We start from the raw sequence: 17,512 nt of genomic DNA, 5'->3' as shown, positions 1-17,512 counted from the left end.
ACTGTATTAGCCTTTCTTCCCCACTCATTGGAACCACTAACTTCATTCAATAAACCGATTTTGGATTTGATAAAAAGAATTAGACCTTTATTGCTTCTTTCATCGACATGAATCATCGCCCCCTCATCTGGAGAGTGCACATATCATCTTAGTATCAAGACTTAAGTTCTTAATATTCGCATCTTTTAAGTACAACAATTAGAGTGGAGCATTGTAGGAGCGTTAACGTGTTATGCGGCGTCAAAATGTTATCAAACAATAGATGAGTGGTGCAACTTAACATTTCTACAACACACATCTCGACATGAAAATACCAAGATCAACCAGTTATATTTCAACAATACTCATTCGTCTTTTACCTTTTTAGATAGTATAATTTTCCACCGAAGGGGTGTCAGTCAACAAAAGAAAACATTTCGACTAAACCTAAGAACAGAAGCTCTTTACATTACCTAATTCCGTTCATATTCACTTGTCGGAAACAACAAAAGATATCAACTTAAGGTAAGTTCATCAAAAAACAAAGCTTGGTCAAAGCCATATTTCCTAAACATTTCCATAGGTACAAGTCCATGCGCAGTTTGCTAAATGTCAGCTTACATAAAAGGTAATCAGAGAGATTTTGCCGGATCATATACAAATAAAAGTAGAGACTCTCCTAACTTGACTTCCACCCTGCATCAGCATTGCTCATTCGTTTAGAGGGAGTCCGCTTTTTCTTGAACGATTTGCTCACAGGTTCAAAAAGCGGGGCCCTGTCACAAGGTGCAGGCAGCTCTGGCATACCAAGCCTTAAATCTGTATCGCCATCTTGATCAATCCATGCTATGCGATTAACTGTCAAAGTTACAAATGAGTTTCAAATCAGTGACGAGTGCAAAGTTTGCGCCTTTTGTAAATAATACTGCCAAGCTCAGGCATTGATTAGACTAAGGTGATGGGACAACCAGATGAATAACCAGTCAGGAGCAAAGATATAAATACAGAACTTCATATCCAGCAGCCATCTCAAGGTCAGCAATTTATGAAGTCACACCAATCAACATGGACTGATCTATGCTTATGAACTCATTTCATAGCTTGGTTCTCAATCCAAGAGGTGATTAGTTATAGATAGAGGGTAGTGAAGGAAAATCCATCAATGAAGGGCTTATAGCCTAAGGGGTCGTTTGGTTGCTGGTTAGAGGTAGGCAGGTATTAGTAACGCAGAAATTAATTATGCAGGGTTTAGTTATTCGTGTATTAGCCATTCTATCTTCTACCCTGCATAAAATAATATATAGATTCCCTCATAATTTATACATGTATTAGTTATGCGGGATTGTAAACTAGTAACCAAACACCGTACTTGGTGTGCAGAATTTTATACATGGCAACTAAAATGCTACCAAACATGGTACTAGTTATGCTGATTTTAATACATGAATAATTTTACTTCCTAACCAACAACCAAACGACTCCTAAGAGTTCTGAATGCTTATGCCACAAAAACCACATAATGATTCAGATATAACATGCATGTCAGATAGATTCATTATCCGTAAGACAAGCTTCCTGTGACTCCACTCACAGTTAATAATTTACAAGCAATTCTTTCACTGTTCACCTATAGCAGAGACTCCATTTTTACTTGATGGGGTGTTTGTGGGGGGGGGGGGGGGGGAAGAGGGAGGGGGGGGGTGCGCAAATAGCACCTGTTAACTTACTTTTCGAATATTTCTGCAGGCATGAAAACCTGGTATTATCACATCCATCTAGAATATCAGATCAACATTCCCTTTGTCCCCAAAAAACAAAAACATACACACACCAGATCATCATTCACTTAATCACGGTGCAAAGAATCAGTAAAATTCAAAAATGTCAAGGGTATGTCCTTTTGCTGAGAGAGTGAAAGAGACAGGACAGCAGCGATACTTCCTTATTTTCCAATTACTAGCTTTATCAATTCATCACAAATGCTAGACTTTTTTAACTTAAGCATGCTTAATGAACCAAGTATATAAAGGAAGAAGAGGTTCAAAAGGTCCTTGCATACCAGGATCATTTTCATCATTTGCAAGTGCTGGACGATAAGGCCGCTTCTTAACATAGTTTTCCTGCAGAGGTCTTGGGATCTGAAACGAAAATTGGGACATACTTACACCTTGTGCTACATACTCTGGGTGTTCCTGCAAGTACCTAAGAAAAGAAAGTACTGATCAAAACCATGAGGGATATGAGAGGAAAATACAGATTCCAAATTTGTATTTTACTTTTGAACTTCAACGGTTGAACGAAGTCGCTTGCCAGATGGCGCAACATAATACCTGTAAATCATGACAAGAAAATGTTACTTGGGCAGTGTTGTCCTAAATTAAAAGGGAAGAATCATATATGTACCAGTGTTATCAAAGACAAAAAGCGCTAAAAAGCTCTAAGGTCCGTCGGGGCTTTAAGCGCAAAATAAACGTAGGCTTTAATGAAGAAAAGTGCAAATGGAGAAAAATACAGATATGTACATGTAGTTCAAGAGTAATAATTATGAGCATGAATTAATATATATATATATATATATATATATATATATATATATATATATATATATATATGGACAAAGAAACTGGAAAAAAAGAAATTATGATACAGTGAAATCAATTATGTAGTCACGCCTCTTTAGGATAATGCTCACTGGCAAGGAAAAGTATGTCTTAGTGCCTTGATGAAGGCATTGAAGCACTCGCTAAGCGAGGCGAAGCGCTCAACATGTTCTGAGCCTCATTTCAGGGCTTAATCTCGCCTTTGACAACACCGATATGCACTTTAAAACCTATGGCAAAAGGAGGAGTGAAGGAATGCAAGAAACTTACACATCGGCAAACCTGGTGCCTCCTTCACCTCGGATTCTTAAAAGACGTTCCCACCCAGGAGGGGGCTGAGCAATATTAGGCTTATCTATAGCCCAGAGCCTACTTCCATCTTGAGTAAGATCAGGTGGATCATCACATGATACTTCAGCACGCCACTCACGAGCTGTTTCGCAATAGAAAGGCTGTTCCAAAATGTGTTCTCTTATTTCTTCATACTTCTCTTTCGTAGGTATAAGCCTCCATTTAAAGCAATTAGCGCACTGCACAGTAAATGCCCCTACAGATGGCAAAATCCTAGATGCATAATTCGGAAAGGAATTTCGTCGAGGTTGAGAATCAACAGGATCAGGGACGAGTTCAATTTCACCAGCACCAACTGCAGTGGGATCGTAAAGCACCAACTGTTTTTGAGCATCTTCAGTGCGGTTATCCTCGTCATCTGAGCTGTGTTCTTCTCTTTCAGCTGAAGAAGTAACATCTATAGGATTCGGATTAGAAGTCCCAATGACACCGGGGCGTGCAGAATCTCTCGAATCTTTTGGCTCATGCTTCATATTATCACGATGACTAGCAACTGAAGAACCATGAATATCATTATGATCTGTTTTTCCAGGGGTCGCAAGGTCCAGAAAATCTCGCTCCATCCAGCCAAATCTAAATTGAATAGAACTGTCCAAAAAAAAAAAAAAACACAATTTATTCGACAATAGAATTCCTGGAACAGTGAACAGCATAGAACAGAAAAGGAACTCCTCCTTTATCCTATTTAACCAAAGGTTCCGAGCATCTAAGAAGGGCTAATTTATGTTACTTTCTACAAAGACATGAATCCTTCTTTGGATTGGTAAAATAAAGGCTGGAAGGGAGTACTCAACACCAAGTCATCAAGAGTTAACATGAAGGATATTAGAGAGCAATTATAAATCAAATTAAAAACGCCAGTCTTGGTAGCAATTCAAATAATCTCCATATCCAAATGTGTCCATCTAGTACAAGGAGAAAATATTATAAACAAGAAGATCCAGTTAAACATGTGAGGGGTCTTGAAACTAAACATTACACTCAGATATAATGCCCAAAAACCCTTTCAAAAGATAAAATCTAATTTAACTCTTTGGGTAATCAAAGTACAGGCGTTATTCTCTATGATGAAAGTGCCGTAAAATCACCTACACATAAACGATAAAATGAATGGCAAACCAATAAAACCAAATATCATTAATAACAGAAAATTCTACAAGGTGAAAAATCAGAGTGAATATAGAAGGCAATAATATCTATCAAGTTCCCAACCGATCAGATAAGCAACAAGAGGCCGCAGAGGAGATCTGTGGCAAGAGAAATAAAATTTTGAAACTGCTCAACTAAATGACTTACAAGAGATCTTGATAACCACGAAAGGAAGCTGATGTTCTGGGGATTGAAACCATTCATAAAGCGGTAAAGGTACATAGTTTGAACTACAACTTAGGAGTACTATTTTTTTAATCAGAAACTTAAGAATCCTATTAATATTGAACGAACATGATATTCCCAAACAAAGCACTTCCTAAGGGCCTGTTTGGAAAGCCACCTAGTAATTGGAATTGGTGTAATTACTAGGGTAGTAATTACATAGCGTAACCGTGTAATTACAACGACCTATTTTTTTGTCATAACGTAATTACAGTGTAATTACAAGGGTATTGTTTGGTTGCACAAGTGCAATTACACAGTTAGTTTAATTTAAAAATAAAATTTAATTATAAAAAATTTAAAATTAATATTTAAAAAATATTTGCCTTCATAAATGATATTAAATTTGTTATTTAATAATACATTGTTTCTTGAAAATATATTAATTAATAATCATATATTTGTAACTAATATTGTAAAAAATAATTGATATATATTTTTCAAATTAATAATATTTAATTTTAATTAATTATAAAACTTAAAAGAAGACTTTTTTTGTGAGAACGTCATGGATTGGATGTTTAACAAAAAAATAATATTTATAAATATAATGTCATAACATTATTCAAATGTTTGACACAAGAAATCCATTAAATATAAGTGAAAAATAAACAACATGCAATGTGAAAGCAAATAACTTAAAATTGATAAAACAACCTAAATTCAAAATCCAAAAGAAAAGTTTAACATAATACTCTTATGTCAAATTCCAACATTACATAAATAAGTTCCAACCTAACTTAAGTAAATAATTCAAAAGAAAAGGAAAATATAATTTTATACCCTCATTCACAACGAAATTCTACTTTAATAACGTCACTCGTTATATGCCAAGTTTTTTAATGACTCATTCTTTCCAATATTAAGAGGTGTAGTTTAAAAAATTAGAATAATAACACGGTTATGCTAAATGAATAAAATAAAATAAAAATAAAAAATACGAGCAATTACATGGAACCACAAGAAGTAAAGGTTGGGAATGAAAAGAAAGGAAATGAAAAATGAATAATATAAAAAATAAAAATAATTAAAAATTAAAAATTAAATAGAAATAGAAATTAAAATAATAGATAAAAAATAAATTAAAAATCAAAAGAAATTAAAATAACCGAAATAAAAAATAAAAAGAAATTAAATAAACAAAAAAAGAAACAAACTAAAAAGTAACCCTGTAATTACACCCTCTCAATTACACCCAATTCCCACCTAACTGTGTAATTACTTGGTCAAACAAACAGGTCAAACTGTGTAATTACACCCAATTCCAATTACCTGGATGGCTTTCCAAACACGCCCTAAGTCATCAAGAGTGCAAATACCAGGGGCCACTTGACACTCGGGTTGTTTCCATGAAAGCTTTTGTTTTAATCTTAAAAAATGGCTAGAGCCGCTGTTTTAGGAGGTTTTATTGGTCATAAATCTTAAGCAGAGAAGTTCATCAACCAATTGAATCTGAGTTCTGGTCACTAACCCTGCAAACAACTCTTCTAAATTCTAGAGTCTTAAGGTTCTTCTTAATAAAGTAATGAGTTAACGGCATATGGTGGAAGCAAAACGAATATAAGAGTCTAGAAATTACCTAATTTTTTAACAGAAATATGTTAAAACTTTAAACTAAACTACATGAATCTACCTATTAATAAATAAAGTTTTTACAACAACATCCAAGTTAATGTATTGAAAACACATGGTTAATATCTTATTAACTTAAATTACTCCCTACTATTATAAATAATAATATTACTATGTGAACAAAAAGATTTTATGTCTTTTAAGAATACTACACTAAAACAACAACTATATGAAACCATTAAAACTTATTTTGTATGTGTATATACTTAAGGCCTTGAATTAAAATTTGGTAAAAGATTTTATGTCTTCTGAGAATACTACACTAAAACAAGAAGTATGAAACCATTAAAACTTATTTTGTATGTGTATATACTTAAGCCTTGAATTAAAATTTGGTTTTAGACCACACGCCCTTATTGTAAAGAATACTTAATTATTTTCTTCCTCACTAACATTACTTTCTTTTGGGTCATATGCACGTGATGTCTTCACCTATGGGGTCATACTACTCCAACTCTTCACGGACAAAGTTGAGAAAATGGAGATTGACAACCAATTCGGCAGACGAATAGATGAATATGTTGAACAAGGTAAGGATCTCGAAATATTAGTCAAGCAACACATAAAAGATGTTGGATGCGAAGGAGAAATAGCAAAAAACTACTTACTATAGGGACAAAATATAACAAAAATTTTAAGAACACGAACATTATTTAAAGGCGGCCTGAATCTATGAATACTTACTATAGGGGCACTATATGTGGTTTTGTAATTTTACAATGCACTAATAAATTGTTCACATCATCTCTGAACGTTTTCAGATGAAGCACCAATTGACGTATGTTAAATTTATTTTCTTATATTTTTAGCAGTTACTATCACCGCATTTACTGCTACCCGTGTACTGTGAACAAGCAAACCTCTCTCGATTCTCTAGATATCCGAACAGAGAACTATGTGCAGCTCTATCCTCTATTTTCAGTAACTTGTCTGTAAAGTTATTTATTAAATTTGAAGTTCTTCTATTATTTGATCTTCTATGTTTATTTTGAATCATAATTCATAAGTTCTATAATAAGCCGAGGGTCTACCGGAAACAGCCTCTCTATCCCACAAAGGTAAGAGTAAGATCTGCGTACATCCTACCCTCCCCACACCCAACTTGTGGAATTACACTGGGTATGGTGTTGTTGTTGAGGGATTGTACTACGATTGTTCACAAGACGTGATGTCACGCGCTACAACAACAAAGGATTGTTATGCAATTGGTGAACTGTTTCCTTTTCGCATAGCTTATAAAGTCGGAATTTTGGATATATCATTGAATCTTTTTACATACATTCCATTTCCTAAAAATTTTGGAAGTAGGGAAGTATCAACGATACAACTATCACTGACATGCTATTCAAAGTTAAAGCACTCTAACAACAATCTGTTTGCCATTCTTAAATATACTTCATCTGATCCAACAGCCAATCACTTGTCCAACAGCATAAGTAAGAAGCAATGACTAACAAGGTATTAGTTATGGTTGCTTACTTTTTATTCTTACTTTTTCATCCAAAAAAAGAAAGTAAACAGCTTGACTAATACCACGTTATTGTTCGACCCAATTTTTCAAAACTGATAAGAGAAAGGACCTCAAAAGAAAACAATCTGACCATATACGTTAGCCTCAACTTTATGGAACCTGCAAATAGTTCTATTAACAAACAATGTAACTAACATCCAAGCATGTCATACAACATTTATCGTCAGAAAAGCGACAATGGAATTCTTATACTCAAGCAATTCTTGAATATTGTAAAAACCTCAGTGTTTTAAGTAAAAGTTGGAATTTCTTCCAAATGTGGCGCTTTGATAAAACTTGTCTCATTAGGAGATAGAAGAAACAAAGTAACTAGCCTTACTTACTATAGCAGGATGTTTTAAATTACTCCCTCCGTCCCAATTTATGTGGCACCATTTGACTAGGCACGAAGTTTAAAAAAGAAAGGAAGACTTTTGAAATTTGTGATCCAAAATAAGCCTTAGATAAATGTGTGGTTTTAAATCATCTCATAAAGTTAGAATTGTTGCTAAATGTAGAAAGGTGACATTCTTTTTGGGACAAACTGAAAAGGAAAGTGTTTCACACAAATTGGGATAGAGGGAGTACTAAATTAGGAAAGATTATCTTACGGCAAATCAAAATTTGCGGAATTGGGCATGTTACACATGACCCAGAGCAAGTCAAAGAAGTGAGTTTTTTTTTTTTCTTCATTTGATAGATGTTGATTATCTATGTATTACTTTATTCTTACCATATCCCTGTGGCTGCAGATAGGGGATTTAACGTCCAGATCTCACTAAACACTAAACACCTGACAAATGTAAGTGGAGTAGTGGACAAGACATCCCCAAGTAAAAGTGCCTTCCCTAGTTGAAGAATTACCCAGAGTTGCTATACTAGTTTGATTATAGCGGCCATACAGGACATAGATTCAACAACCACACAGCACAAGGTTTCAATGTGCCAGCTTAGCTATTTCAGGTTCCAATTTCTGTTCATAATTTTTGCTTAAAAGTACTAATCTACAGCTCCTCCTTTCGACAAAACAGTAAGAAAAGTAACTGTTATAGAAGTAAAGCCCGGATAAGACAAAAAAACAAGTTATATGCAGGCGGAGGGAATAGGTCAAAAATAAATCAGACTGACCTAAGCCTCTCAGCAAGCCAGGGTCATATGAACTAGGTGAATATGTTGTTGGTTCAACAACTTGTTCAGATGGCTACCAATGGAATAACAGGTTTTTCCATAGATTTGGAGCAGAATAACTACATACCACTGTATCTGCCAGTCTGTTTTTATCAGTACTAGTGAATGCCATCACACTGCTGCATGCACAATAGTCGAGCACCTTAAAAACAAAGCAGAAGAACAACAACTATGCCTTAGTCACAAACTAGTTGTGCTCGGTTACATAAATTCACAACACAAAAAACAAACCAATTAAGCTACGTTGTTCGGACTCCCAAAAAAAACTGTCGCATTCGCGTTGGATCCTCCAAAAATGCAATATATTTTGGAGTATCCGACACGCACCCGCGGCATTTTCGAAGAGTCTGAGCAACATAGCAATTTAGCAACTGCAAACTCAAGATTCCACTAATAACCACCTACTTTTAAACAAACCAATTAAGCTACGTTATTCGGACTCTCCAAAAATAGTCTCATCCGTGTTAGATCCTCCAAAAAAATGCACTATTTTCGGAGTATCCGACACGCACCCCGCGTCATTTTTGAAGAGTCTAAACAACATCGCATTAAGTGACTGCAAACTCAAGATTCCTTTAATAACCACATACTTTTACTGAACGCTAAATTAAAACAAACCCTTTTTTCACACGCGATGTGCACATTAGGCACGCGCGATGTGCCGCATCCGTGTCGGATCCTCCAAAAATGCACGTATCCGACACGCACCCGGCGACATTTTCGAAGAGTCTGAGCAACATAACAATTAAGTAACTGCAAACCCAAGGTTCCATTAATAACCACATACTTTTACTGAACGCTAAATTGAAAACAAAACCCTAATTTTCACACGCGATGTGCACATTAGGCACACGTGATGTGCCGCATCCGTGTCGGATCCTCCAAAATTGCACGTATCCGACACGCACCAGGCGACATTCTCGAAGAGTCTGAGCAACATAACAATTAAGTGACTGCAAACTCAAGATTCAATTAATAACCGCCTACTTTCATTGAACCCTAAATTGAAAACGAAACCCTAGTTTTCCACGCCCGATGTGCATTCAAACTACAACCACTTCTCCAAATAAAAAGAAAATTGGCTGAATCACAGGGAAAATCAAAAGAAAAAGAGAGAAGCAAAATTCACCTTGATCCGAACAAAACATAAAAGTATGATAAAACAATAACGAGCAAACTAAAAACTTGCCTCAACAACAACAACATATTCAGTGTAGTCCCACGAGTGGGGTTTATGGAGGTTAGGATGTACGCAGACCTTACCCTACCTTTGTGGGGTAGAGAGGTTGTTTGCGATAGACGCTCGGCTCTAAAGAAAAGAAAACTAAAACTAAAAAAATTGCCTCAAATCAGTAAATTCAATTCTTTTCAAAACCCCATTCCTCTTAATAAAAAAAGTCTAGCAAAAATGCACACAAGTGCACAGATGACACAGATTGAAACCCATTTTACATAATTAAATCTACCACAAAACCTATCCAGAAAATTAAGCAGATCCACATGCATTCTGTATATTTGCACACATATACAGAAAAATAAAAATAAAAAGTAAAAAAATAACATGTATATTTGCATAAACCTAAAAGCAGAGAGAAAAAAAGAAATACCCAAATCAAGAAACAAAAGAGATCTAAGCCAGCATCATCCAAGAATCAATGGTTTGGCTAAATTCCCTTAGAGTTGTATGTAAGAAAATATATACCTAGCCAAATATGTATGTGTATGCACGCATCTACATACAGATTAGAAGACTAGTGTGCAATATCTTTGTTTTTCTTGGGAAGTGAGAGACAAGGCAAAGATGAAGAACTCAGCTGAATTTAATATTGGATTTGTTGCTCTGCTGTCACAGAGCAATAACAATTTTTATTGCTTAACTAAATGAGAAAGAATTAATAAATGTCTTTTTACAATTTTACCACTGGGATTCACAATCCGGGGGGTCGTTGTCGTTTGGTTCAAAACCAGGATATCCAGGATATCCCGAATTATAATCAGGATTATAACAATCAATCTCGTCTTTTATATGAGATAGACTTTGTATAATAGTAAAATAATAATATGTCCAACCAAATACGAGATAAATTTGATTTTAAAAATTTACACGGGGATAATGTTTACCTCTAAATCAGTGAATTAGAATAACGATTGAACTTATATTCGAAGTTCTAGAGTACACATATTATAATGACCAAATAATATGTTCTTGATGTTGTTATACATTGAACTATTCATGTGGCCGAGAGCCCTTCAGCCCGACACAATAACTCAATTATTAGGGGTCCGCTCTACCACTGAGCTAGTAGCTTGTCGGACAAACCTCCCATTGAGGGACCGTTATGCCAAAAGCGAGAGAACCCCCATCTCTCTCTTTTCCTCCCCCCCCCCCCCCCCCCCTCATATCGCCATACTAGGGGAAAGGGTCCAATCAACTTGTTCTGGCCCGAGACAATAAGCTCATGAGATTGGCCTTACTTCACCATTGAGAAATGAAAGAATACTTCCAGCTCCAAGTTTAACTCGAACGTAGCTTGATAAGTGGTGATTTTACCACTTATTCAGCGTCATTTACTTACGCTTTTGTAGTTCTTTTAGTATGTATTTGTGCTCGATCTTATGAAATTAATCGTGTTTCCGGTGTGTGGATCAATAGACGTAGTTGAAGCAAAAAAATAATGATAAAGAAGCGAAAAAAGAAAGAAAATGACTAAATCAGGCTCGAATTTGAAAATTATGAAGTCTGAGAGGTCTTAGAGTCCTCTGCGAGCTCAAAGAGATGTTTGAGAGCTCACAGAGAATGTATGTGATCCCACAGAGATGTCTGCCACCCCACAGAGGTTATACGACCTTGTTTGTGACACCACAGAGGACATGTGCGACCTCGCACTTGTGGCCGACCAGGGACAGTTTTGTCTGAAACTCCAAATTTTGTAATTTTATATAACAAGCAATACTTCGCGCGTTTTTATTATCTTTTATTCGAAAAGCCACTATAGTAACTTTGAGAGAATATTTTGGAGAAAAGCAACACAAGTCTGGAAAAATCCAATGTTGTTCGCCTTCTAAACATTTTTTTTTTTGTTCTCGTGATTAATATGATGAGTTCTTCTTATTTATTCATTTGTAGTGATCTTAGCATGAGCGGTTAAACATATATCTAGCGTTTAAGACAAATTTATGTATTTTAGTTTCTTGTTTCATCTATGGTTAAGGATTAGCGTTTTTCCTTATTCTAATTGAATCTGTACTTATTAACCGAAAGAGTGCACGCTCTTGGTTGTGGCTTTGCGCTCTATCTTGGGAAAGAAGAACGTATCTCGGATATGATTCAGTTCGCGGGTTGGCGTAGATTGCCTATGGAGTTAGATTGTCGAACCAATAGAGATCGCTAGGAATAGTTTATCTCATCTCGGGGATTTGCCAGAATAAGAACTAAAACATGTTTAATGATTAGGGATATGAGCTAAGTAAAGATAAGTCGACATGTCGTGAAACTATGACGTATGATTAAAGGTAGATCACTAAATAAACGCTAATAAATCAATGAATTCGAATGAATGCAACGAGGCGTTGAAACCCTATGTTTCTCCTAATCGATTACAACATATCTTTACTACGCGTTCTTAATTCTTAGGTTTAAATGCTAACTAAAATCGCTTCGAAAGGATATTTGGCACTGTGTTATGTATAGGTAAACGAATTTAGACTTAACAACCTCATATAATTGCTCTTTGTGGAATTCGACTCGAAAATACTGTTACACCTCAGAAAAAAAAAATTGAGTCCATGAAAATAATTCTGCGGGTGAACAGTAGACGCGGATGAATAGTAGACGTGGATGAACAGTACCGATGAACAGTAAAAATCAGAGACTAAAAAACCGAAAAAAATCTGATTTTTTTTCTTCATTTTTACCTCTCTCTCTCTCACTCTAAACTCTCTCTAAACCCTCCCAAACCCTCCTAAAAGCTCTTTAAATCTTTCAAGTTGAATTCCTCCAAATCAAAGCAAGATTTCATCTTAGGAAATTGGAAACTAGTTAGGAAAGGATTATAGTATTTGGTGCTTGATGTGTGGCTGATTATTGAAGCTTGGAGCTAGGATTTTAGTTGAGTTTTCTGGGCAATAAGGTATGTAATATACTCTATTCTTGTTAATTAAGTTATTCATGGGAGAATTCCCTAGTTTAAAGTGAAGGGAATTATGTTATGAAGTCATAGATTAGTTGGTTGATATGATTGCCTTGAGGGTTGTTTTTGATTGGAACTTTGAGAGATTTCTAGGTGCTTATATTGCTATATGAGGTTGTTGATATTGTTGTTGATGTTGTTCTTGAATTTGGAAGAATAAAGTGTATAAAGATATTGTATACAAAGCGTATACCGGGCTGTTTTATGTAATTTTCGTGGTTGTTTTGTGACAATATTTTGGAGCTGTTTTATGTAATTTTTGTGGTTATTTTGTGACTATATTTTGGAGCTGTTTGGTATAATATTTGTGGTTGTTTTGCGATGATATTTTGGGGACTGTTTTATGGTCGTTATAGACTGTTTTGAGGGCTGGAATATCAGAGGATTGGCTGTAGTTGCTGTTGTTATATTATGGATATACGGAAATAAAGAAGTGTATACAAGCATTGGCATCCGAATGTATATTGGGCTGTTTTGGGAGTAATTTAAGAATGGATTTAAGTCTAGTTTGATATGAAATTGTTGGTATTGTTGTTGTTGGTATTTTGATTGACGTTTGGCTAAGTTGGAATTTCGAGGATTGTTAAGTTTACAGGGGAAATGCTGCCCAATTTTCTCTAGAATTTACGACGCGTTCTTATAGTCGATTAACTAATGTTAATACAAATTCTCCCGTGAAGGTAACGACGTGACATTGGGGGAGGGAAAGTGAACGACAACATAGCTAAACGACAAAGGTATGTGAGGCTAGTCCTTTCTTTCTAATGGCATGAATCCTATAGCATAAGTTTTTTTCCTCTTCATGAGCTCCTATTTTCCGGAAAGCTAGAAGCCTAAGTCCATAAATGTCTATATAAGATAAGAGATAAGAGATATGATATGATGATGTCATATTGATAATGATGCTATTTATTTCTTACACTCACCTTATGTACAAATTCCTTCAAGGTGAGGCAGAATGTCAATAATTACTCCATAATGAAATCGGGGGATCACGACCTTACGCCACCCCGACAGAGTATAGTTGATCTTGAGTCTTATGCATGTACTATGATAAGCATATTATTACAAGTATTTTTTTATGAGCATGTCATGATCATATTACACCGCGCCTAGTTGGCCGGGCAGTCACCGCCAAGGCGGGCAGCTATACGGATACACCATGACCCTTTTGGGCATGGGCAGACACCACTAGTGGGCGGCATGAGACGGTACCCCGGACGCGGGAGGCCTGGACGCGGGCTAATGTTATTGATTATCACACCGTTCCGATATGGACGGGCAGCTTGCATATTATGCATATATGAAATTATGATGAGTATGAGTAAGACATCATGCATTACTTCTTTTATGATTGTCATTCAGATTCAGATGTTTCATATTGATGATCACATTATATTAACACTGTCTTTCTTTATTATTTATGTCTCTCATACTCAGTACAATGTTCGTACTGACGTCCGTTTTCTTTGGACGCTGTGTTCATGCCCACAGGTAGACAGGGAGGTGAGCTTGGTCCAGACCCTTAGTAGCTGTCAGCTGATTGAGAGCACTCCATTGTCCGGAGGTGCTTATGATTCTTCTTTTGGTATATATGCATATTTTGGGCACGACGGAGTCTTGTTCCGTTTTTATGTTTAGTATGTCAGTAGAGGCTCGTAGATACGCAGTGTGGGTCAGATGGTCTCACAAAATGTTATTATTATGTATATATTATTTTGATGACCGAGAGGCAAATGTATATAAGTATTTATGTTTCTTATAAAATATGATTTTCCTACAATTCGTGTATAAAATTGGTAAAAGGGCATTAAATGAGTAAGATGAGTATTAGAACGAGTGGTGCTCGGTGGCTAGCCCCGGGTACCCGTCACGGCCCCTAGCTGGGTCGTGATAAATACTTTCTATGATTACTGTAACGATCGCTTTATTCTTTTACGAAGGTATGGTTGAGTGTTATCATAGCTCGCTTCTTTTTTTGGGGGGGTGTTAGGTTGTGCATGACTTGTTAATGATACAATTGAAATAATAAGTAAAGAATACTAGGTTATGAAGTAACAAATAAAAGAGAATAATTGAATCTTATTAAGCTTCCTCCCGGGTAATTATCTGGCAACGTTATTGGAAAAGCGATTACTTGAGAGCTAGAGTTACAACTGAGAGCGTAATGTAGTTATTCTGATGGAAATCAGATGGGATACAAGTCAAGGGAAGGGATACTTCTATAATATAACCTCAAGTAATGTCTTCTACATATTCAGCTACCCATAATTATTGCTAGGGGTGTCAAATATAGCCCAAAAGATGATGATCCGCCCAACTCGCCCAAAATTTTATGGGTTAGGCTCAAGATAATTTCATATTAGGCTGATTTTAGCCCAACCCAACAAAAATCACTTTAAAGTGATCTTAAACTTAGCCAATACTAGCCTAATTCTAGCCCATTTTCAAGATTTACTTTAAATTGGGTCTTTTGCTTGAGATTTACTCCCTTCAAACAAAAAAGAGTATTCACTTAGCCTTTTGCATGCCATTTGCACACCCCTAAAGAAAATTCTAACTCCTGGACAAAATTCTTTTTTTTTGCGCGGATTGTCCTTCTTTAGGGGTGATTTTTAATTTTTGCCATTCGCTTAAAAAAGTGGCCGAAAATACTCCGAAGTTCTGGGTTCGAACCCCCGCTTAGTCAAAAAAAAAAATCGCAAGGCAAGACTTTGGGAAAAGTATGCCTTATGCGGCATAGGTTGCCTTAAGGCATATAACTAACGTTATGCCGGATTCGGCATAGGTTACCTTGAGGCATAACTAAAAGTCTGTCTTATAAGGCAACCTATGCCGGATCCGGCATAACTTTAGTTATGCCTTAAGACAACCTATGTTGTCTCCGGCAGAGGTTGCCTTGGCATAACTAAAATTCTGCCTTATAAGGCAAGGCAACCTCTGCCGGATCCGGCAGAACTTTAGTTATGCCTTAAGGCAACCTATGCCGCATAAGGTAGACTTTTCCAAAAGCCTTGCCTTGCGATTTTTATTTTTATTTTTATTTTTATGCCTGAGTCGGGGTTCGAACCCAGAACCTTAGGGTATTCTAGGCGAAGGGAAAAAATTAAAGACTAGAAGGGGCAAAAATCAAAGACCACCCTGAATAAGGGGCATTCTTGCGAATTGCTCGACAAAAATAGATAACTTGACTAAACTGCCCCTAATTAACTAGGTATTGGGATTTGATCACATAACACTTAATAGGAGCAAATCTGAAAAAAGAAGGTTAATTCTTTCTTGATTTGATAAGTGGACACTCTTTTTGACCCGAGAAAAAAAGGCTACTGGACACTCTTTTTGATCCGGAGGGAATACTTTATTTTTTTCTATGTATTCACTTTTGTTGTATCATTTATTATTATAAGTTTGGGTTGTGTTTGATATGAAGGAAAATATTTTTCACGAAAAATGTTTTCCTCAAAATATTTTCCACGGAATGTTTTTCACGAAAAATATTTACCAAGAAAAATGTTTTTCTAAAAAATAGGCCCATCAAAAAAATTGGGCCAAGTTGACCCGCCCATTTTTAACCCATTTCAGCCCACATAGCTTTTAGGCCAATCTTAGCCCAAGCCATTTATTAACTTAACTCGTTTTGACTTGCCCAATCTCAGTCTAACTGCCATTTGACATCCCTAATTATCACTATTTGCATTGCATCCGATACGTACATGGGTATGTAATAGTCACAGAAAATCTGGAATTCTTCGGACACGATTATGAGTCGAGTTTATCTTGATTGATCACTAATGCGCTCCCACTCTCGTCACTCTGGAGCTAGGCAAGCCTGTGTCGTTATTTCGGATTTCCGCTGGATAGGAACAGACTCATCGAGTATGTTCTAGCGTTGTGTCTGGTGCTGTCTTTGCTGAGTTGGACCTGATCGGGCTTCAACTATCGCGCCCAACTGTGAAACACATATTTTACCCATACAGATAACCCACATAATCCCTTAAACCAAACGATGCCCTTTGGTTGTGATTACAATATAAAGATTAAATAATGACCGAATTATTTAATGAATATACCTTTAGTGGTAGATGGCAAAAATGAGATATATAAAGTATAATTTTAAATATTTGCTTGATTTAAATTGAATAAATTGGGGTAAGCTTTTATTTCAGTTTTAACCCAGTCTTTCTTTAAAACATTGGAAGAAATTTTTTGTAGAAGGAAAAATATGTTATTTTATTATTTTATCCCCGAATTAGTAATTCCAGTATTGTTATTCCACATAAAGTATGGTATAAACGATCCCGGGATAGTTAAACACAATTAAAAAAATTGTATCAAACATGCCCGAAATTATAATTCTTTACTCCACCAGGCAAACGATCCCTAACTTCCATCATAGACTAATAAAAATTTGAAGATATTTGACGTGGAAATAGCAATGCCTTTTTTTGGTAACACATGGGCGCAAATCTTGAGGACTACAATTTAAATTCCTATAGAGACAAATAAACTCTAGATATTATTTTTTTCCATTTATTTAAATTTTAATGAACAATATCAATTGATATCAGATAAAATTAATCGACAAGTTGTTTAGACGTCATTATTATATAAAATAAAACACAAATAGTATGTGTATGTGTGTTTGCGTGTGTATGGTTGGATTTACTATTCATTATGAGTAAGATGGA

The 17,512-nt window shown here is 35.7% G+C and overlaps 1 protein-coding gene across 6 annotated transcripts; it reads right to left on the bottom strand.

The window, feature by feature from the left end:
* Positions 1-442: 442 nt before the first annotated feature.
* LOC132640602 (methyl-CpG-binding domain-containing protein 2-like) lies at positions 443-10,545 on the bottom strand. Of its 6 annotated transcripts, none has more exons than XM_060357245.1 (6): positions 10,242-10,544; positions 8,575-8,776; positions 2,850-3,518; positions 2,256-2,309; positions 2,039-2,181; positions 443-837 (listed from the first exon to the last, which is right to left on the bottom strand). In XM_060357245.1, the coding sequence occupies exons 3-6, from the start codon at positions 3,491-3,493 to the stop codon at positions 659-661; spliced, it is 1,020 nt and encodes a 339-aa protein (XP_060213228.1). In that variant the 5' UTR covers positions 3,494-3,518; positions 8,575-8,776; positions 10,242-10,544; the 3' UTR covers positions 443-658. The 6 variants fall into 6 exon arrangements, with proteins under 6 accessions (XP_060213228.1, XP_060213230.1, XP_060213226.1 ...); XM_060357247.1 differs by having other exon boundaries at positions 10,337-10,544; XM_060357243.1 differs by having other exon boundaries at positions 8,702-8,776; positions 10,242-10,543.
* Positions 10,546-17,512: the final 6,967 nt, after the last annotated feature.

The sequence above is a fragment of the Lycium barbarum genome, chromosome 5 (genome assembly GCF_019175385.1).
Source record: "Lycium barbarum isolate Lr01 chromosome 5, ASM1917538v2, whole genome shotgun sequence".
NCBI lineage: Eukaryota > Viridiplantae > Streptophyta > Magnoliopsida > Solanales > Solanaceae > Lycium > Lycium barbarum.
This window is presented reverse-complemented; position numbering and strand designations above follow the sequence as displayed.

Excerpts from the sequence above, each read along its gene's own strand:
- LOC132640602 (XM_060357249.1), bottom strand. The coding sequence starts at position 3,493 with ATGGAGCGAGATTTTCTGGACCTTGCGACCCCTGGAAAAACAGATCAT. Across the intron at positions 2,310-2,849 it reads GGCACCAGGTTTGCCGATGT|GTATTATGTTGCGCCATCTG; the intron begins GTAAGTTTCTTG and ends CATGATTTACAG. Across the intron at positions 2,182-2,255 it reads TCAACCGTTGAAGTTCAAAA|GTACTTGCAGGAACACCCAG; the intron begins GTAAAATACAAA and ends TTCTTTTCTTAG.